Here is a 22,313-nt window from a genome sequence, read left to right as displayed (position 1 = left end):
GGAAACCCAGGCAGGTGAAGGGAAACCCAGGCAGCAGTGTGGTGGCTTTACCCATACCCAGCCCCTTGGCACACAGACACTGAACATCCTGGGAGCTGCAGTGCTCTGAGTCCAGAAAACCAGCAGTGAAGAGGCAGATGGTGGATCAGAAAACTGGCTTTTGTGGGTGTATTTGAGAGGAGCAGCTCCATGGTAATTCCTTGCAGTGCTGTGCAGGAGCACTCTGGAGCCACGCTGCTCCAAGTACCATGGTCCTACTGCTGCAATCCCAGCTGGCACAGCTCCTGTTGCTGCCCAGGATGCCAAGGGGAGCCAGCCTGGGGATAGGTGTGAGGCATTGCTTTGTGTGCTGCTCCTCTGAGCTGTGTCTCAGAGCTGTCAAATGAGTTATTCTTCATGAAATATTGAAAGGGTTGGACTTGGTAAAAGCCCATCTGAGTGCAAACCTCTCTGCATCCATTTGTATCCAGGCCTAGCATGCAAGTGATGGGGAAGCTTTCATGCTCCTGCCCCAGTCCTCTCCCACCCCTGAGGCTTCCCCTCTGCCCTGGAGCTGCTGGAGTGGTGAGTCTGTGCTGGCAGACGTGCCAGGGCTAACGCTCGGCTGGAGTTCACACTCTCCAGGGCAGGGCTGGCGCTGGGTGAGGTCTGGAAAGGCCTTGGACTGATGTGGATGTGTCAGCAGTGCCGTGGGCAAGGTGGGCAGGGTGGGCAAGGTGCTCAGCTCGCTGCTCTCAGTGCAGAGGAGAGGAGGCAGCACAGGCACCCATGTGTGTGTCAGCCCTCCAGCAAGGGGGGGTGGCTGATCCTGCAGTGCTGTGGCATCTCTGCTGTCAGTACCTAGAACCAGAGAATCACAGGTTGTCCTGAGCTGGGAGGCACCCCCAAGAATCATCCATTCCAACTCCTGGCCCTTCACAGGGCACCCCAGCAATCCCACTGTGTCCCTGAAAGCGTTGTCCAAACTCTGCCCTGGGGCCATGACCACTGCCCTGGGGAGCCTGTTGAGTGCCTGGCCACCCTCTGGGGGAAGAACCTTTTCCTGAGATCCAACCCTGACACACCTTCAGCGCCGATGAGCTCTGCAGCCTCCTGATCCAGCTGGATTACAGGCAGCCCAGGCTGTTGGCTCACCTGCCCCAGGCTCCGCAGCAGGATCAGAGCTGGTCGGAGTTTCCCAGGGAGGTGGCAGCTCCGTGCCGTGGTCCCAGCCCCACGGGCCTGTCAGAACAGCTCCCCAGGACAGCTTTCCCACGCCGTGGCACCAGCGCTGTTCCCACCTGGCCCCGTGTCAAAGCCACGGCGGCGACGTGGGGGCCACGCGGTGGCAGCTGCCCGGGAAGGGCCCTTTGTGCCCGTGGGATGAGTGGCATCTGGGGGGTGCTGGTTGCAGGGGCCGGGCCGGCCGGGCGGCTCTGCATTGTCAGCGTGTCGGGTCAGGTTTGTGTTGCCTGCTCACGCTGCTGGATGTGCTGGATGCACCTCCCGTGGTTGGAGTGTGCAGCTCGCAGACCCCACACGCCCCAGCCGAGGAGCTTCCCCTGCCCTCCAGAGACTTGGGAAGCTCCTCCCAGGCCTTGGAAAGCTGCCCTATGCAAATGGCAAAGTGCAAAGCCCCCGATTTCCCCATGGCAAGCGGGAAGGATTGCATGTTACTGGGCTGGTGGGGCTTTTCCCAGCTGGAACAATGCTGTGCTTGCTCCAACCCTGGGCTTGTTTTGCCTTGGAATGATGCGTTTTCCTGCTGGAGACGCTGCCCCATGTGTTTTCTAATTACAAACTCAGTGGAAACATTTTTTTTCCTTCCCTAACTGCTCTCTACAAACAGCAAAATCCAGGATCTCCTGACCACTGAACTGGGAGTGAATTCCACAGCTCCAAACATCAGTAACCCACCTGCCTGCCTCCAGCCTGGGCTGTGGGTCCCACCTGGTGCTGGTGTCTGACTGAGGTCCCTCTCTTGCTCTCTTTCTTCCAGCTCCTTCTGCTGTGTCCATCATGCACCAGGTGAGCCGCACCGTTGACAGCATCACCCTCTCCTGGTCCCAGCCTGACCAGCCCAATGGAGTCATCCTGGACTACGAGCTGCAGTATTACGAGAAGGTACCACAGGGATCACCCACAGCTTTGGGGGAGAGGAGGGGGTACAGAGCTCTGCTTAGGGGTGTAACACCAGCTACAGCACTTGGCTGATCAGCAGGTTACTTCTCTTGCTGCACTTGGCCATGGGGGTGGCAGTGGCCATCAGCCCTCCAGACTCCAGTCCCAGTGACCCAAGTGTGGAAAATCTGCTGGTCATTCAGGAGGAGCTTCTCCCTTCTCCCTTCACCTCCACAGCACGCGGGGCAGGTGGACCCACTGCAGGGAGAGCTGGGTAGCCAAGAGTCTGGTTTTTCTCTTCCCTGTACTGGAAGAATGGGGATTGGTGGCAATATCCAGTCCAGGCCAGAGCACACTTTTTGGGTGTCCCATCCTGGAGGTTTTATGGAATGCTGTCCCCGGATGCATTTGCACCAAAGGTGAGTTTGGCATATGTTTAGCATCCTGAACCTCGGTGCTGTACCAGGGAGAACCTGTCCCATGCTCCCATGGAGGGTCCACGCTGCGTGATGGGGTCGGTGTGAAGGGGTCCTGCAGCTCTGGCTCTTTCATCCCGGAGGAACGTGCCCCTTCCACCATCTCCCTACGCAGAAGAGCAGAGGGATTTCAGTCTGGACTATGCCAGGGTGTCCACCCCATGGGGCTGGAGTTGTGTGGCTGCTTAGAGACCTGAAGACCACGTAGGTGTTAGTCCCAGGACCTGCCAGGCTCTGCTGGTGAACTCCATCCGTGCGACCCAGGGGAGATGGGGAGCTGGAGATTTCTCCTTTTGGGAATCTGCCCCCTTACACAAGAGCTTATAAACATTATACGTTATAAATTGCAAACTAACTAATTAAAAAGCTTTATGATTAAATGGAACTGAAAATATTTTTCCCAGCAGTTGCCGGAAGAAATGATTAATCCCCCCCACTGCCTGCCTGTGACCTATTTTCTCATCACCAAGAGCCAGAGGGAGAACAGGGAGGAGGGGGTGCTCCTTTGTAAGCTGTTAAATAGGTCCTGACCTATATTGCATAAATCACAGCCATTTATTTGACCCTTGGAAACGATCCCAGAATATGTGGCAAGATAGATGAGTAGATAACAAGACAGATCTGGAAAGCAAGAGGGGCCTGTTCCCTGGGGACCCTCAATGTAGAAGCTGAAGACCTGAAGGAGTTCATTCTCCTCCTCTTACTTTCTCTTAATCTCTCACCCTCTTTCTTTCATCCCTCTCCCCTCTGTTTTCTGGGGGAGGCTGTAAATAAAGGGAATTTTTGTCTAAAACATTGTGCTGCTGGTGATGGTTGGTCTTTGCAGGCAGCCACAAGGTGAGTGTTGTCAGAGCTTAGGGCACTGTGTCCCTGGTGATAGGGACAAGTGGCCCAAGCCACTCTCAGGCATCAGGGAGAGAGCACAGAGGACAACACGAGCAGCCCCATGTGCTGGGTGCTCTCTGTCCTGGTATTTCATTAAGTTATGGAATCATCCCAGAATGAGTTTGGGTTGGAGGGATCTTAAAGCTCATCTCATCCCACCCCCTGCCATGAGCAGGGACACTTTCCACTATCCCATGTTGCTCCAAGCCCTGTCCAACCTGAACTCCCAGGGATGGGGCAGCCACAGCTTCTCTGGGCAACCTGTGCCAGGGCCTCCCCACCCTCACAAGGAAGGATTTCTTCCCAATATCCCACCTAACCCTGCCCTCTGCCATTCCCTCTTGTCCTGTTCCTCCATCCCTTGTCCCAAGTCCCTCTCCAGCTCTCCTGGAGCCCCTTTAGGCACTGGAAGGGGCTCTCAGGTCTCCCAGGACTTTCCCTTCTCCATTTGACCCCCCCCAGCTCTCCCAGCCTGGCTCCAGAGCAGAGGGGCTCCAGCCCTTGGAGCAGCTCCATGGCCCCCTCTGGACTCGCTCCAGCAGCTCCACGTCCTTCTTGTGCTGGGCCCCCAGGGCTGGAGGCAGCTCTGCAGGGGGGTCTCACCTGAGCAGAGCAGAGGGGCAGAATCATCTAAACCTCAGGGTACCTTTTTTTTTTCTGTTTCTTTGGTTGAAGAACAGCAGGGCTGTGACTCCTCCCCAAGCAAGGGATGTGTGTATGTACACAAGGACACTCTGTCCTGCTCGGGCTGATGGGCCAGAGGTTAATCCCTGAATCCCAGGTCAGTCCCTGAATCCCAGGTTAGTTCCTGAATCCCAGGTNCCAGGTCAGTCCCTGAATCCCAGGTTAGTTCCTGAATCCCAGGTCAGTCCCTGAATCCCAGGTCAGTCCCTGAATCCCAGGTTAGTTCCTGAATCTCAGGTTAGTCCCTGAATCCCAGATTAGTCCCTGAATCTCAGGTTAGTCCCTGAATCCCAGGTTAGTCCCTGAATCCCAGGTTAGTCCCTAAATCCCAGGTCAGTCCCTGAATCCCAGGTTAGTCCCTGAATCCCAGATTAGTTCCTGAATCCCAGATTAGTTCCTGAATCCCAGGTTAGTTCCTGAATCCCAGGTTAGACCCTAAATCCCAGGTTAGTCCCTGAATCCCAGGTTAGTCCCTGAATCCCAGGTTAGTCCCTGAATCCCAGGTTAGTCCGGCCACTGCAGGGCTGAGTTTTGCAATTGAAAGCCATTTACTGGATGCTTGGGAACACTCCCAAAATGCAGGGCTTTGGCTCTGCTGTGTCTCCCCCTACTTCCCATCAATCTTGCAGTTGGATAGGGTGTGTGATACACCCCAGGTGTGTTCTCAGTCTCTGCAGAGGTGATTTCCTTCCAAAGATTTCACTGCAAACTGTCCCTCATGCTTTCTGAATGCTCAGCAAAGATCTCTGGAGCTGTTTTAAGTTGTTTCCACTGGAATTTTTTTTTTTCCCCAGTAGAAAATTATGTTTTATTTTCGTGAAAATAGCTCCAATGACAAATAGCAGCACACACATTTTGTATAAAAAGTGCCTTGGCTCTTCATTTTGAACCGATTCTCTTCTATGTAAAGACGTAAATTAAATAAAAAAAAAAATTGGAAGAAATTATTTTAGCATTGACTGAAAAGAGCCCCTCACAATACCTGAAACAAAGATATATTTTTGTTTCCCTTTCACAGATTATTTATAACATTGCTATTCTTAGGTGCTATTAAAGGTGCCTGTACAAAGGCAACATTAAGAGTTGCTTTCACGTGGAGTTGGAGGGAATCAGTGCAGGTCGTTGTGCAAACCCTGCCTGACGTGGCTGCTCTCTGTGTTTTTTAATGTGGCTTTTTTCCCACTTCCAAGAGGTACCTGCCAACATTTGCCTTACTGAAAGAAGTGTGTATTGTCTTCATGTAGAAAGGGCAGAGCAATTTTTGGCCAAAGTTGCCAAACTCATCCCAGAGTGTGGGAACTGGAGAGCCACTGCGGTGTCAAGCACTGCAAAGGGTAATCAGCTCTCCTCGTTATGCAAAATGATTGGGCTTGATTATGCTCATTTTGTAATTGTTTGAAGACATTCAGCCCGGTTTGGTCACCAGTGTAATAGTTTAGGAGGCAAAGGAGCCCTTTGATGTCTCCTGGGCTGGCTGGGAGAGGTGACCTGTGCCAGCTGGAGCTGGAGGTGGGAGTAGAGCCCTTGTGGTGCCTGGGAGCTCCTGGTCAGAGCCCAACAGCCCCAGGACGGGGTGTCCTCAGGGCTTGGACCAAGGATGCTGGAAGTGCTGCTCCTGGGCTGGCTCAGGGGACTTCAGGGAGGTGCAATGAGATGGTCCCTTCCAACCCAAACCATTCCACGATTCTCTGAGTGTTTCGACTCCATCCTGCAGTGTTGGACACCAGAATCCCTGAGCTCGGAGCCAAAGCTGCTGCCTGGCATTTCCCACCTGTCCCCAGGATGGAGCGAGAGCTGGGATAGCCATTCCCCCTTCATGCTGCCCAAAGGAGTGGGAAAACTGTGAGATCAAGAAGATGAAGAGGAAGCCTTGCCAGGGAGACCTGGGACAGCTTTCCTGCATTCCCAGTCCCTGCCTGGGGCCCACACTGGGCCTGTCCACTGGCCTGGACTGTCCACTGTCTAGGACTCAGTTTTCTTGTGAGAGGCATCCAGACACTCTTAGCACTTAGTATCATGGAATCAGAGAATATTTAAGGTTGGAAAAGACCTCCAAGATCATTAAGTCCTGCCTTCACCCCGGTGCCCACTAAACCGTATTGCCAAGTGCAACATCTACTTGTTTTATTGAACAATTTCATGGCTGGTGTCTCCACCACTGCCCTGGGCAGCCTGTGCCAATGCCTGACCACCCTTGCCATGAAGAAATTTTTCCTAATATCCAGCCCCAATTTCCCCTGGCACAGCTTGAGGCCATTCCCCCTTGCCCCACGCGACTGGATACCTGGCTGAGAGGACGAATGCTCTCGAGATGTGAAGCCCCACGAGAGTCCAAGGCTCTGCAGACCCCACGGATCCACCTCCAGAGTGGCTGGCAGGACCCTCTCCCCACACCTGAGCATCCCCCACGCCACGAGGGCTGAAGTCCAGCTGTGTGTGATGGTCTGATCATGGCAGATTGGGCTGTTCAGGCACACAGGAGCTCTCTGCCAAATTAAGCCAGTTGACATTTTTCCTTGGCTTTTTTATTTTTTTTTTATTTTTTTTTAAATGTGACATTTTAGAAGCAGTTTTTGCAAGTCCTTTTGGTGTTTCACAGCCTACTTGAAAGGATTTCAAGAAACTCTTTCTCTGTTGATCAGGCTTTGGTTTCGGCTTCAGTTTGACTCGTGGGAAGGGGAACCAGATGAGGACTCAAAATCAAACCTAAGAGGAAATAAGTGTGTTATTTTGAATCAGGAATTACAAACACAAACCAAAATCAGCAGGAAAAAAAAACCAAACACCACAAACCTCTGCAACAAAACAGCTTGGACTTGGATTTTGAACCACCTTGGTTGCCCTGGACCTGCTGGAGAAGCCCAGAGGGACAAAAGAAGTGTTTGAGGTGAATGTACAGGATCTGGAGAGGTGATGCCAAGGAGAAAGAATAGGTTTGATAAAGGAAGGTGGAGAGGTGTAAATGCTTTTTCCTTGTGGTCTGGGATTAAAGGAGAGCCCAGCCATGAGCACTCCTTCCTCAGACAGGCACACAGCAATTTCCCAGGCTATCAACCAGCTTGTAGGCTGCCCCTTTACGTTCAATTTAAAGTCCTCCAGGAGCAGGGATGAGGTTCTTCAAAAGAGTTGGATAAAATGATTTTAAAACTACCATGTTGTTAGTGCCATCCAAGGGCCTGGGAGGATTGATCCAAGCCCTTGAGCTCTAAAACTGTAAACATTTCCTGACCTATTTCTCTCCTGGCCTGCCTGGGAAAGGTCCAAGGGAGTGCTGAGGCCTGATCAGACAAACAAGGCCATGGGTTTACTGTGTGCTCATCTTCCCTTGATCTGTGTGTATTTGTACTTGAGCTTTTCTTTGTCATTAGTCTGATTCCCAAACACCCTGGTGATAACCAGGAACCTTCAGCACCAGATCCAGATGGATAAAACTGATGTAGTTTTTTAGAAGAGAAAACTGTTAGTAGTGGAGGTCTCTCAGGTGTTTCATAGAATCACAGAATGGTTTGGGTTGGAAAGGACCTTGAAGCTCATCTTGTTTCAACCCCTGCCAAGGGCAGAGACACCTTCCACTAGGCCAGGTTGCTCTGAGCCCCCTTCCAACCCAAACTATTTCATGATTCTATGATCACAAGATCACTCTCTGCAACTCCCTGGCAGGAGGGGGGACCCAAGTGGGGATCAGTCTCTTCTTCCAGGTGACAAGCAACAGGACAAGAGGACATAACCTCAGGCAGTGCCAGGGGAGGATCAGGTTAGGCATCAGGAGGAATTTCTTCACTGAAAGGGCTGTCAGGCTTTGGAAGGGGCTGCCCAGGGAGGTGGGAGAGCCCCCCTCCCTGGAGGTGTCCAAGGAATGACTGGATGTGGCACTCAGTGCTCTGGGCTGGGGGACAAGTTGGGGATTGGTCACAGGTTGGATTCAATGATCTCAGAGGTCTTTTCCAGCCTTGATGATTCTGTGATTCTGTGGGACCTTCCTTCTTCCTAATTGCCCCTTCATTACTCTCTGTCCTTCAGCAGTCCACTGCAGCAGTTGGTGAGGAGGAGCAGATGCTCTCTCCTTGCTGGGAGTTTTACTCTGACCTCACATTCCCATGGGACAAGCAGAAATCCCTCCCTGCTACCCCAGTGACTCTTCAGAACTGGGACAGAGGCCAGTCCCTTGATCACACCCTCATTTCCACTTATGGGGTTCCACAAACCTCATGTGTGACTTTCTGCCAGTGTATCCTGAGGTTACCCCTCCTCAGTGGTGAGGGTGCAGGGTGAGGGGTCCTTGGGCTTGCTGAGCCCTTTGCAGTGACTTGAAGTTAACAGATCTCAGGGGACTCATCTGTAAACTTGCCAACTCAGATTTTGAGCTGTCAGCTGCTGCTCTGTTTTACCAGTGATCCTGCCAAGGCAGCCTGACCTGCCAGATCCGAGGTACTGCCAGGAAGGATGAGCACCTTCAACATCACCACAGACATGGGGTTCAAAAATCAGTGCCTGTGCCTCCTTTTCTCAGGGCTCATGCCCACAGCTCAACTTTCCTAAGATCTCCCTGTTTTCCAGAAGCATTGCACTCTTTGCAGAGATTACTGCTTTGCTCTGACTTTTGGGACTTCATGCCTGCCAGGCTTCCAGCCACCTTGCTCTGACCACCTTCAAGGCTCTCTGAATGTGGTCCCATCCTCCTCTGCTGTCCAGTTTCTCCATGGGGGGGGACAGGGACTGCCTGTTCTCTTGTACAAGGAGACCCTGCCTGTCCACCAGTGCTTCTGCATCCTCAGCTAAGGGCATAATTCCTAATGGATCCATCACTGGCACAAGTGCAATGCCATCTGTGTCATTATGGTGTGACTGCTCCAGTCCTCAGCTAGAGAAGAACAGCAGACAAGGGGCAGGACAAAAGTTTGGAAATAGTCTCATTGTCACTTTTAAATATGCTCTTGGGTTCCCCAGCTTTGGTAACTTGGCCATGGCCCCTGGAGAAGCAGGCCCTGGGTGGTAGCAATCCAAATATTTCTCCCAAGGTCCAAAACCCGGTGTTCAGGTGGGCTTTGCCTCCAGCACAGGTAAAGGGAGATGGTGAAGAGCAAATGGAGAGGGTGCTGAGGCTGGATCAGGCACAGGAGGAGGGGATGAGGAAGGAGGACAGTGCTAAGAGAAAGTGGGCACAGAAGAGGGAAGCAGTTCCCATCCCCACTGAGCTCAAGGCTTGGAGCAACAACTCAAGTTTTCTAGCTAAAACCTCCTTTAGAGCCTTTCCTGAGAGGTGCCAGATAGCCCAGGGATATCCATACTCACATCCCTGCTTCTGTGTCTCCCTGCCAGGAGGAAGGACCTGTCTGTTCTCCCGGGGTGCCCTCTCTGCCCACACCACCCTGGTGTCCTGCCCTTCCTCCTCCCAGGAACGCAGCGCCCAGTTCTGAACTGATTTTTCTGACGACAGGTTTGTATTTTCTTGGCAGGATCTGAGCGAGTTGAACTCGACCACAGTGAAAAGCCCCACCAACACTGTAGCAGTGCAGAACCTCAAAGCTGGCACCATCTACGTGTTCCAGGTGCGGGCACGGACTGTGGCCGGGTACGGCCGCTACAGTGGGAAGATGTACTTCCAGACCATGACTGAAGGTGAGTCTGTCACCTCTGGGTAAAGGTGACACAGGGTCCAGAAAGCCATGGAGATGCACTGGCAGAGGTGCTGATCCCCTTGCTGTCAGCCCCTTCAAGGGTGTGTTGACAAGTCATGTGCATTTATTCAAGACCTGGAGAGAGGCTTGGCCATGGTGGTCCATGCAGACAATCCCATAGTTGGGTCTGATTTCTGCCCAGCTTTTCTGCCATGGGGATGCCTCTGCTTGGCTGGAGTTAGAGGAAGCAAACTTTATGTCTTCTGTGTGCCCAGCTGGTGATGACAAATGCAGACCCAGCTCTTAATTTTCTAAATTTGTGCTGCTAAATAAAACAGGCCAAGCCAGTTTTCCAGCCCTGAGGCCAAGGACGAGGCAGAGCACGTATCCATGGGACTAAATCTTCCTCCCAAAAGGGGTAGCTCCATCCAACCTGCCTACTTGGGGCACATCCCAGGCCTGAAACAGCAACACCTGCCCTGGACCAAAGGAAGCAACAGCCATGCAGATGTGGTGGGCTTTGCTCTGACTCTGATGAACTTGTGAGGGGTGACACGTTAACCCGCTCCCTCTTCTCTGTGCACCAGCTGAATACCAGACCAGTGTCCAGGAGAAGCTGCCGCTCATCATCGGCTCCTCGGCGGCGGGGCTGGTGTTCCTCATCGCCGTGGTCGTCATCGGCATCGTGTGCAACAGGTAGGTCACCTGAGCACACCAGGGCTGGGCAGGAGGCGGTCCCTGGGGCAGGGTGGCAGGGCATGGGGATGGGAAGGGCCCATGCTGTGCTCAGGTCTCCCTTCCTTTCCAGAAGAAGGGGCTTTGAGCGCGCGGACTCCGAGTACACCGACAAGCTGCAGCACTATACCAGTGGCCACAGTACGTACCGAGGGTCCCCGCCCGCCCTGGGGGGCCGCTCGCTCTTCGGTTTGTGTTCCTGTTCACTCATTCCTTGTTTTGGGGGGGGCTCAGGGGCCTCCTGGGGTGTGCATGTGTGGGCAGGAGCATCCCCTCACCCAGCCCCCTGATCCCTGCCCTGATCCCCAGCCCTGTGTGCTGGCCAGAGCCAGGGTGTGCTCTGCAAACCCCTGTGACATCCAACACGCCCCCTGAAGCCTCACCCTCTTCTGTGCTGCAGCTCCTGCCACCACCAAGACCATGTCTTGCTCCTCCGACTCCTCAGCTTTGCCCATCTGCTGGGCAGCAGTGAGACCCCTTCCCTGGCCTGTCCCTCTCCTGCAGAGTGCTGTCCTTCTGCAGGAGCTCACACCCCTTTGCTAGAGCCCATCCCAGTGCTCCCACATTCCCAGTAGATAGGAGCTGTATCTACGTATAGGTGTATAATACAATACCTAACATGCCCTCTCTTGCAGCCTCCCTCTTCCAACATCCAAGTGCAAGGCACTCCCTCAATCCAGCATTCCTGCTCCCAGCCTCACTGCACACCCTTTGCCTCACCTCAGTGCATCCTCTTTCCCCCATCCCAGGAAGTGTCCAAGGCCAGGTTGGACAGGGCTCAGAGAAACCTGAGATAGTGAAAGATGTCTGCCCATGGCAGGGGGTGGAACGAGATGAGGTCATTTAAGATCCCTTCCAACCCAAGCCATTCCATGATTCTATGATTAATCCCTGCCTGCATGTCCCTGAAATTCCTTTCTCCTCCCTCACTAGAGACACGTGGCTCTAATCTTGCTTTATTCCAGTCTCAGTTGTTATTTTCCTTGTGTTCCACTTGTAGCTTCAGCATTTCTGCCCTTTTAATAACCTTTTCCTGTACAAATCCAGACCTTGCTCAGAGCGTGGAAAACACCAGTAGTGTTTCTGCTCAGGACTCACTGTGGCTTCTCATTTATCTGGGAAACACCTCCCAAAAGGCAGAGCTCTGAGCAGCAGCCCCGTGGCCCAGCAGCCTGTGCTGGCTGCCTCGCTACCCCTTACCAGGAGAAATGACACTTTTCAGGAGAGATTATGAAAATGCAGCTCTCAGGTGTTTGTCAGTCCAGGCTGTAAACACACATTCACACATTCTCCTGGGCCTGGTGTGGGACATGACAGCTCCAGGCTGGGGTGGCATTGATAGCTGTGCCTGTACCACTTGGTGCCATGGGATGCACGTGAGCTGCTAAAGGGCCTGAGGTGCCTTTTAACCACTTCCACACTCAACACAGCTGTCCAAGGCTCAGTCCCTGCTCACTCCCCAGCAGTGGTTGCTGTGGGGAGACTACAGCAAATTGCCAAAGCCTGGGTAGCCTGTGAGCATTGCAGAACCCCCCTGAATCCAGCCAGCATCCTGGAGTTGGGACTCATGCTCTGGTGCTGTGTTGGGCTTCTTGTTTAGTGAGCTGTGAGCTCTGCTCTCCATATAACCCCCATTTTGGAGTGAGCCAGAGGCCAGAAAATGGGTATAGAAAGAGGAGACCATAGGTAAGAGCTGTCCCACAGGTGGTGTGGGATGTGGCAGCAGCAGTCCAGCCTCACCAGGTCCCATGGCCGTTGCCTTTCCCAGGACATGTCACTGTGTCCTCTGCTCTGCCCAGCAGGAAGAATTTGGTGCTTGCAATTTTCCTTGTGTCCTCCACAGCTTGTCTTGGCCATTTTGGGGCTCCCAAGAGGAAACCCAGCCTTGGGTTACCTGTCAGGAGAACAGACTGGACTGTCCATTCTGCTTGCACTGCCCCTGGAAGGGTCACAGATTTCTCATGGAGCAGTCAGTCTGCAGTTTGCACTCTGAGCTCACAACATATCCCCTCACTACCCCAACAATGATTTGTGAACTGATGTTCATTAAATCCAGCTTTAATAGTCCTATGAAACATGACTCTGCATGTTCCTTCTCAAACTGTTTCTCTGTTTCTGCTTTGTGCCCTTGATTATGCAACTTGCTGAGGCAGAAAGACCCTCGAGCAAACAAGTTTCTCTTTTCCTTGATGCCAACAATCTGTTGTTCCAGTTGCATCCACCTATCTGACTCTCTCCTCACCTTTGTGCAGTGACTCCAGGGATGAAGATCTACATCGATCCGTTCACCTACGAAGACCCCAACGAGGCTGTCAGGGAGTTTGCAAAAGAAATCGATATCTCCTGTGTCAAAATCGAGCAGGTGATCGGGGCAGGTAGGTGACCTGGGAATGGCTGGCTCCCCTCAGCACCACGGGCTCCTTCGTGCTCCCCGGATCAGGTGAGGATTTAGCCTTACCTGTACTGGGAAGACTGGTGTTTATTAATGTCTTAGCCTCAGTCTGGACTAGAAGGAGCAGCAGGGTGCAGTGCTGGAGAAACACGAACACCCAGTTCCCATGTGCAAATAGTCCCATATCCAGTGCTCCTCACAGTGATGGGTCTACCTGAAGGGGGGGTCTTTGGTGTGGAGGAGGGAGGAAGCAGAGATCAAGTGGTGGGTGGCAGCTCAGGGACGTGCAGGGCAGGCAGGGCTGGACCAGTGGGAGCTTGTGGGAAGCTGACAAGCCCTGCCTGTCTGTCCACAGGGGAGTTTGGCGAGGTGTGCAGTGGGCATCTCAAGCTTCCTGGCAAGAGGGAGATCTTTGTGGCCATCAAGACCCTCAAGTCTGGTTACACGGAGAAGCAGAGGCGGGACTTCCTGAGCGAGGCCAGCATCATGGGCCAGTTTGACCACCCCAACGTCATCCACCTGGAGGGCGTGGTGACCAAGAGCTCCCCAGTCATGATCATCACCGAGTTCATGGAGAACGGCTCCCTGGACTCCTTCCTGCGGGTACAGGATCCTGGGAGTGGGCAGCTCCACAAACTGTGCTGGGACAGAGGAGGACTGGGGGGAAGGTTCCCTCCCCAGTGCCCTTCCCTGCCCAGTGTCCCCTGGAGCAGCTGCTGCATAGTCCAGAGGTCTGTGGTGTGGGAACAGAGGTGGAGGTGCCACCTGTTACAGGTCTCATCCTAGGGAGAGGCTGTGCCCTCCTGCACACCCACAGTGCCTGTACAAACTGGCACAGAGGGACAGTCTGACGGAGCTTTAAGACAGCAGGACTTCACCTCCAGCTGCTCTGTCCAAGTATTTCTACTTCTGAGCTTGAAGTGGAAAATTGACTGTAGAAGGGAGATAACAGGAATAGATGGTCCCTTCTGAGCCCTCCTGTGCAAGGTGGGTGCACCTTTGGGTGACAGCAGCCACCGTGGTGATGCCCTTGGGGTGAGTGGAGGTGAATTCCAGCCCCTGTGAGCTCTCCACTCCCCTTTGGAGGGAATGTACACATTCGTGGCAGAGCTGTGTCTTGCCATGAGTGTGGAAAGACGCTCCTGGCTGTTTGCCTGACCGTGCCAGGCTGTGAATTTGCTCCTCTCACATGCTCTCCCCCTCTGTTCCCCAAGCAAAACGACGGGCAGTTCACGGTGATCCAGCTGGTGGGGATGCTGAGGGGCATTGCTGCGGGCATGAAGTACCTGGCAGACATGAACTACGTGCACCGGGACCTGGCTGCCCGAAACATCCTGGTCAACAGCAACCTGGTCTGCAAAGTGTCCGACTTTGGCCTCTCCCGCTTCCTGGAGGACGACACCTCTGATCCCACCTACACCAGCGCCCTGGTAACGCTGCTCTTCCAGAGGGAGGGATGGGTGGGAGGGTGAAGGAAGGAGCTGGAGGGGGAAAAGAGGGAGGTCGCTTTTTCGGGGTGTCAGCAGTGGAAATAAGGTCCCAGATGGGAAAAACCAATTAAATAAATGGAAGAAGATTCTCTCCTGCAAGGTCCTGTCATTCCTGGGGGTAGCTGAGCCTTCTTCCAAACATATATATCCCTGGCTGGAGATATATATCCCTTAGTTGGGATCATGCACTATACCCACTCAGTGGGATCCAGCTGGGGTCCTTTGAAATGCTGCCCTGACAGATTTGTTGCCAGGGCAGCAAGTGTGGGGTTTTTTGTCATCACTGTCCAGTTGTGCTGCCCTGCTGTCCAGGAATCCATCATCCTTCTGTCCAGGAATCTGTCATCCTTCTCCATGTCATGTCACAGGCTCAGCCCCAGGAGTGACAGACTGAAGTGTGGATGCATGCTGGGCATTCATCCCAGCAGTGCTAGATACTGATTCTCCAGAGAATCTGTATAAATTAGACAGAAACATTCCTAGAAATGACTTCATGAACATGTAACAGCTTCCCAGGAACACCCACAGTGCCAGTGACACAAGTGCCACCAAGGACTCGTGGCCTGTCTCAGGCTACAGAATGTTCCTTGGGACCAAAGGATTGTTTGAAGACTTGTTGCTCAGTGAGACTGTAGCCAGGACTTCTCATAAATATCACACAGCATGGCTCTGGAACAGTGCAACAGGATCAATGCCTAGGACAAGAATTCCTGGAAATAAGTGTTGGTATTGCTGGAGGAAATCATCCCTCCTGGGTCTTTTGAAGCTGCCTGGCATAGCTCTTAGTGAATTGTGTCAGCAGCTGAACACCAAACAAACACCAAAAATGTGGGGCTTTATTTTCTTCTGAACTTGTGTAGCTTCAAACATCAACTCTTCCATCTTACACAGGCTTAGAAACACTAATAATATTTATTTTTCATAACATGTTCCTCACAGCCAATTAATTTTCCCTTTGTTAAGTAAATACATGGTATTTATTGCTGTTCTCTATCCCTGCTATTGTGCCTGTAGCTTTTCTCTCTAATAATAAATTTGTCATCCCTAATTTATTCATCTTGGACTGTGGGCACTGTGGCAGGACATAGATTATCTGTAGTGACAGAATATGTGCACCTGCTGCATCAGAGAACTAGGAGGATCCTCCTCTGCAGAATCCCTGTCCTGGGATGCACAAGTGGGTTTTATTGTCACCATCCCTGGTGCCCAGGGGTGGCAACAGCCACAAGCTGTGGCATGGGAGGTTCATGGCTGAAGCCCTGGGTCAGATCACCACAGACATAGGAGGTCTCACCGAAGTGAATTCCTCTACAAAGAACTTCCAAAGTCTGTAATTTCTACTTTAGAACCTCTCTTTTATATATTTTTTAAACCCACTGCTTGCCATGAGCTCTGTCAAGAGTCTGCCTGATGGAGGGGACGTCACGCTTGGTGGGGAGTGCTTGGTCTTCCCCTCTTGTGGAAAACAGAATATTTTGCCTGAGATCTGTGGCTGTGAGAAGGTTAAGGAACATTATCTTTCTTCATTATTCTGGCATGTACTGGGGCTGAGTCCTAGGAGGTCCTAGGAGACCCCTAATAACACATACATAATATATTACACATACAATAACATATTAATTGACAAAATATAATGTTCTTTAATCTTCTCCCAGCCACAAAACATAGACAGTTTTGCTTAGTTTTCAGCCCAGGGGAAGAATTTCCCTTCAGAAGGTCCCTTGAGTGAATGGCTCAAGCCCAAAGCTCCTGGAGGGAAATCAGGAGGATGGAAGGGCTTAAGCAGAGCATGGCTCTGTGTGTGCCACTCTTGTGTTCTTCAGGGGTTGACTCCCCTGTGTGGGGAGTGGAGAGCCCTCATTTCTCCAGAGCTGGATGACAGAGCCCCCAGTTCCCACCCAGTCCATCCCATTTCCCACCAGTGACCCAGCAGAAGCTGTTCACTCCATCCTGGTCTCCAGAAACAGATCCTTCTGGATCATGTGTATCCACAAACAGACTGAGATACGAGGACTCCAGCTCAAAAATGATGTACCATTGACTTCAAGGAGCTGTTGAAGGCTGAAGAGGAAGGTGTTCTAATTCCATATATCCTGCTCTGGAGGTAGAGAGGTGACAGCAAAAGGATGGAGGGAGATCAATTTGGATTTTCCTGTGTTCCTAGACCTTAATTTTTCTACCCAAGTCACTGCTAGACCATGGGCATTTCTCCATGCCAAGGAAAACTGTAGCAGGAGGCAGGTGGAAGGAGCTGGTCTTGTTTAATGTGGTGAAGAGGAGGCTGAGGGAACCCTCTAAGTGACCTGGAGGAAAAAGACAGACTGTGTCTGTCTTTTATTATGTCATCTGCAGTGGCACCAGATGATATAATAAGGAGTAATAGGCAAAAATATGGCTTGTGAGGTGAATAACAGGAGAGTGGTGGGACAGGTCACCAAATGGGGAGAACCATCATCACTGAAGGCTTCCCAACTTGGCTGGACAATCCTCATCCATCCTGAAGTAGCATGAGAGATAGTCCTGTGGTCTCCTCCTTCTGGGGTTTCACCAGAATATTACAGGCAAACATTATGGACATTCATGTTTTCAGTTGCTCTCGCTCCTTCAGTTCCCATCCTCTGTCTTCTCCCTGCAGGGTGGGAAGATCCCCATACGATGGACAGCTCCTGAGGCAATTCAGTACCGCAAATTCACCTCAGCCAGCGACGTGTGGAGCTACGGAATTGTCATGTGGGAGGTGATGTCCTACGGAGAGCGGCCCTACTGGGACATGACCAACCAAGATGTGAGTTAAGAAACCAGGGGCAGAAACACTGAAATTGGGGGCATTGCAAGGTGAAAGCGTGGCTACAGCCTGTGGCATTCCCAGAGCCTTCTCTGTTGAGGGAGATGTGTCCAAGGTCAACACCTTTGGAAGAAGTAACGGGGATAATTTTGGGATTTGGTCTGGTTGCCTCGTGCTGCTGTAGCAGAGGTTGGGGACTGCTCAGCACCTACTGCAGCAGGATAGGGTTAAGGTGAGCAGGTGGTGGGCAGGTGCTGAGGAGGTAAAGGAACCGGGTGGGTGGAAAAAGAAATGTCACTGAGCTGAGAGCTCCTGGAGCAGTAAGCAGAGCTTCACCTGCAGGGATCACAGGCATTCCATGGGAGTCTGCTACAGAGACAGGAATGGTTTGGGAAGGAAGAGACCTCTAAAGATCATCTTGTCCAACCCTCTTCCATGGTCAGAGGAACCTTCCACTAGATGGTCATTAAACGCCCCTGGCAAGCTTGGACTGTGGTCTATAAGAAGCCAAGCAATTTATATGCAGCTAAAAAACAAACCCACAAGGTATTTCAGTATTTTTGAAATACTTTATGACTCTTCTCTTGAATTGGAGCATTTCTGTGCACTCCTTCCTCCCAGGGGGACAGTTTCCTTGCCTCCATGCAACGATGACCTGTGGCTGCAGCCACACCTTCACCATAGCAATTCTCCCTGTTCTCCTGGTACCTGGGCGGTCAGAGCCCACCTGTCTGGTGGCAGTGAGGGCCATGAGGATGCTGCACCTGCCCATGTGGGTCCAGAAGGTCTCTTTTAACACTGTCTCTGAAGAGCTCCCTTTCTTCTTGCCCTTCTTTGCCTCATGAACCCTCAGGATCTAATGCCAAGGTCCTAGGTGGACCCTTGGTAAGCCCAAGGCTTGTCCTCCCCTTCTGCTGCAAGTCTGAGCCTTGCACACCTGCCTGTGCCAGCGTCTACCTGGCTTCCAGCGTGTCTCAGAGCTGCCTCTGGGCAGTCCATAGGAAGCCTTCAGACTCACATCTCCATCTCCATCATCCTGTGGGCTCCTAAACCAGCTTTGCCTTAGAGGGGGAGAGTGAGAGCCAGGCTCCCACCTGACTCCTGCCTCTCCTCCTGCCCCTGGGGCAGATCAGACCTTTTCCATGTCAGTAGATCTCCATCCAGGCCACGTCAGGTTTCTCCAGGGTGGAAACCACACCCTGCTTAGTGCCTGGTGGGAAACTGTGAGTCCCTAAGCCTGGAGCAGGTAGATGATACCTGAGCAAACTTTGGCTGTTCACAGCCTTGCCCAAGCCCCTGCCATACAAGAAAAATCTTTGCATCAGTTCTTCAAGGCAGAGGGAGGGGAGCTGGGGGTCTGCCACTCTCAGCAAGGACAGTTCCCTTCCTGTTAAGGCTTCACTGTCACCTCAATTTCAAGCATTTCCTGCAGCCAGGTGTCACTGCACCTGTAGCCCTCTGCCTTCCCTCTCCCTTGTACTCCACAGAATCACAGAATCAACCAGGTTGGAAAACACCTCTGAGATCTTCAAGTCCAACCTTTGACCCGACACCACCTTGCCTACGAGTCCATGGCACTGATGCCACATCCAGTCTCTTCTTAAACACCTCCAGGGACAGTGGCTCCACCCCCTCCCTGGGCAGCCCATTCCAGTGTCTCATCACTCTCTCTGCAAAGAATTTCTCCTCCCTGGACCCCTTCCCTCCAAGGTTTCTCCTGCCACAACCCCAGTGCTGCATCGGCACCGATCCACCCGCCGGGGATGGCAGAGCCTGTTCCTGTCTCCTTGGCATCTCCTGCTGCCTGTCTCCCGTCCCCAGCCCCTTCTCCCACTTTTTCTGCTGCAGGCCATGGTGACATGGTGGCCCAGAAGCTGTCACCACTTAAGCCCAGCTGGTCCTCCCTGCCAAGGGTGCAGATTAGCCTCCTGACCCTGGGGTATGAGTGCCTGGGGAGGCTGGGGGAGAAGAGATGGAGACAGCAGCCTGTGCTGTCTGGTGGGAGAGGAGATGGAAAGAGCAGCCTGTGCTGCCTCTGTGTGTGCCTGGTGGCAGCAGAGCAGGCAGCTCATCCAGAAAGTGCTCAGTCTGTGCCAGAGATGAACACTTGGTCCTTGTGTGATGCTGCTGCCCAGCCCTGTGCCCCCTGTGCCTCCCCTCCCCACTGTCTTGGGTAGATGTAGAGCTGGGAGAGGGGTCAACTTGCACCTCCTGGGAGAATCCCTGAGCAGGAGCCAAGAGCTGCACAAAGCACATCAGTCATGGGATCATGTTGGAAGTTGGAAAAGACCTCTAAGGTCATGGAGTCCAACCATCAACCCAGCACTGCCATGTTCACCACTAAACCATGTCCCCAAGTGCCACACACCTTTTGAACCCTTCCAGGGATGGTGACTCCACCCTGCACACCCTGTTCTAGTACTTGACAACTTTTCCATGAAGAATTTTTCCCTAATAACCAATCTAAACCTCCCCTGGCACGACTTGAGGTTGTTTCCTCTTGTCCTGTTGCTTGTTACCTGTGAGAAGATACCAACCCCCACCTGGCTCCACCCTCCTATCAGGGAGTTGTAGAGGAGATGCCTCTGGTCAGACCATCACAAATCCTGTGGGGTACCACCATGTCCAACCAGGGCAGGGAAGGGCGGGGAGGATTCCTCCCACCTGGCACATTTTGGCAGCAGTGGTGCCAGCCCCCATGTCTCAGGTCAGCCTGCCCAGTACCTTGGCCACGCACAGCAGTGTCTGGAGAACTTCCCAGTGCATTCCCTGCCTGAAGGCACCATCCTTCTTAAACCCTGCCAGATCCCCCACCTCACACTCTGGATTGCTTGGCATGGGTTGGCCATCTGCCCTCCCTTGGAGGGAGCCTTCTACTGCCACAGCACCTCCAGTGCCTCCCCCCACCAACCCTTCCCTGCCTCTTTCCCATTCCCAGCTGCAGTATCCCTAATTTTCTCTAGGCAGCCTTCCTGCTCAACAATATATTCACCTCCACGAGTGTGTCCAGCCCTTCCCCAGGATGGGGACACAGCCCTGGGGTATCCCACCAGGCAGATCTCTGTCCTTGGAAGTGTGCAAGACATAGCCAGACAAAGTCATGGCAGCCTTAATCCCGTGGTGAGAGCAGCCAGAGACATCCAGGTCCTTCCTCTGGATCCCTGAGGGAAGTTCTGTCCCTCTTCCTCTCCTTTTCTCTCATTCCCACAGAGAGTTGGTCACTTCGAAATGCTGCTCCTGATTTCTGCAGTATCCTCAGGTCTGGTTTTTGTCCTCGCTCCTGGGTTTTGTTGCCACACAAGCCTGTTTATGGTGCCCAAGGCTCCTTCTCCTCGTCCTTCAGTGCCCGTGCTGTGCGTGGCCTAAAGGCAGGAGAATCCTGCCTGCACCTGCCTCTGTGAGAGGAACAGATGTTCCTGGAAGGTGGCACAGCTCCATCCTCCTCCATCACCCAGGAGAGGGTGGAGGGCTGCAGGTGCAGAGCAACAGGGATATGGGGAGATCCTTGAAGAAGATCCTCTGGCCTTTGTTCCTCTGCTGTTTCCACTGGATGTTGCAAGACTGGGCATTTTCCCAGGTCGTGTGGAGCAGTGAGGAGACACCCAAGCCTTGTGCCAGCCCAGATCTGCAGCCTGGGCTGCATCCCCTGGCACAACCCTCTCACTTGGCTGGGCTTGATTGCTGGCAGGAGTAGAAAACCCCTGGAGGAAGGAAAACACAGGGGCAGCTTCCCTGTCTGTAGGTCACAACCCTTCACTGGATGGGGACGTTCTCCCAGTGAGCTGCTGGGCTGGGTACCTGTCCAAACACATCACCCTGACTCACCTGCCTTGTGGCTGGAGCTGTGAGGTCACATATCCCAGCAGGGATGGTCTCTATCCCTAGATCAGACTGACCACCATGAGCAGCCAGCCAGGCTGGGTGTCAGCTGAGCAAGGCTGGTGTCACCTCCCAGGACACTCCTCACTGGAATGCCAGGGGCTGTGAGTTAAGTGTGTGGTGGGAGGGGGTTGGAGGGCACCAGAGAGTGCAGGCTGCAGCAGGGCTGGTCATGCCAGTCACCTTCAGGATCCAAGAGAGGGAACATTGTGAATTAAATAGGTTTTATCACAACTGCACTGATCTCTTTTTCCCCTCCTGCAGGTGATAAATGCCATTGAGCAGGACTATCGGCTGCCACCGCCCATGGATTGCCCAAATGCCCTTCACCAGCTAATGCTGGACTGTTGGCAGAAGGATCGAAACCACAGGCCCAAATTTGGGCAAATTGTCAACACCTTGGACAAAATGATCCGAAATCCAAACAGCCTGAAAGCCATGGCACCTCTCTCCTCTGGGTACATGTCTCTGCCTTCCCCTTGTTCTCTGGCTCCTCTGTGCAGTCCTGCTGTCCTTGGCTCTTGGTGGGCACCACCTCTGCATCTCTCTAGGAGCTGTGTTAGAGGCAGCTTGGCCTGTGTTTAGTCCTTTACAGGGTGGGCATTGAAAGATCACAGAATCCCAGAACAGTTTGGGTTGGAAGGGACCTTAAAGCTCCTCTCATTCCACCCTCCTTCTATGGGCAGGGACACCTTCCACCAGCCCAGGTTGCTCCAAGCCCCGTCCAACTTGGCCTTGGACACTTCCAGGGATGGGGCAACCACAGTTTCTCTGGGCAACCTGTGCCAGGGCCTCCCCAGCCTCACAGCCAAGAATTCCTTCCTTAATATCTAATTAAACATCTGATGTGCAGGGCAGAGAGCTTGGAATCCCAGAGATTCCTGTGACTGGCAGTCTGTGCAGATGTCAAGGTCACTCTGGTCCCTCTCCTTGGATGGGTCTGGTGAACACAGACAGCTCGTGGACAGTGGACTCTGCACACAGAGGAGCATCTTGGGTTCATGTACATCTGGGTGCTGGAGGAGTGTGGTTGCTCTGATTGTCCAGTCTCACATTCACAGAATCACAGAATCAACGAGGTTGGAAAAGACCTCTGAGATCCTCAAGCCCAACCTTTGACCCAACACCACTTTGCCTATCAGCCCATGGCACTGATGCCACATCCAGTGTCTTCTTAAACACCTCCAGGAATGATGACACCAAAATTCCCCCCCCCAAAAAAAAGCATTTTTCCCAAAACCCTCCAATTTTTCCAAAGAATGCTCAAAT

The 22,313-nt window shown here is 52.8% G+C and overlaps 1 protein-coding gene across 2 annotated transcripts in view; it reads left to right on the top strand.

The window, feature by feature from the left end:
* Positions 1 to 1,983: 1,983 nt before the first annotated feature.
* Positions 1,984 to 22,313, top strand: part of LOC108505737 (ephrin type-B receptor 2) — a 28,100-nt gene continuing 7,770 nt past the window's right edge. Inside the window, exons 1-9 of one of the 2 annotated variants that reach the window (XM_017832021.1) lie at positions 1,984 to 2,103; positions 9,602 to 9,764; positions 10,351 to 10,459; positions 10,575 to 10,639; positions 12,751 to 12,873; positions 13,246 to 13,493; positions 14,105 to 14,320; positions 17,016 to 17,165; positions 21,309 to 21,502. In XM_017832021.1, the coding sequence (XP_017687510.1) occupies positions 1,999 to 2,103; positions 9,602 to 9,764; positions 10,351 to 10,459; positions 10,575 to 10,639; positions 12,751 to 12,873; positions 13,246 to 13,493; positions 14,105 to 14,320; positions 17,016 to 17,165; positions 21,309 to 21,502 (1,373 nt within the window). In that variant the 5' untranslated portion in view covers positions 1,984 to 1,998. Of the gene's footprint in view, positions 2,104 to 9,601; positions 9,765 to 10,350; positions 10,460 to 10,571; positions 10,640 to 12,750; positions 12,874 to 13,245; positions 13,494 to 14,104; positions 14,321 to 17,015; positions 17,166 to 21,308; positions 21,503 to 22,313 lie in introns of both variants that reach the window. The other variant, XM_017832020.1, reaches the window with a different exon arrangement.

Source organism: Lepidothrix coronata, unplaced genomic scaffold, assembly GCF_001604755.1.
Source record: "Lepidothrix coronata isolate B3197 unplaced genomic scaffold, Lepidothrix_coronata-1.0 Scaffold198, whole genome shotgun sequence".
NCBI classification, from domain to species: Eukaryota; Metazoa; Chordata; class Aves; order Passeriformes; family Pipridae; genus Lepidothrix; species Lepidothrix coronata.
Note: the sequence above shows the minus strand (reverse complement) of the source record. Positions and strands in the feature narration are given on the sequence as shown.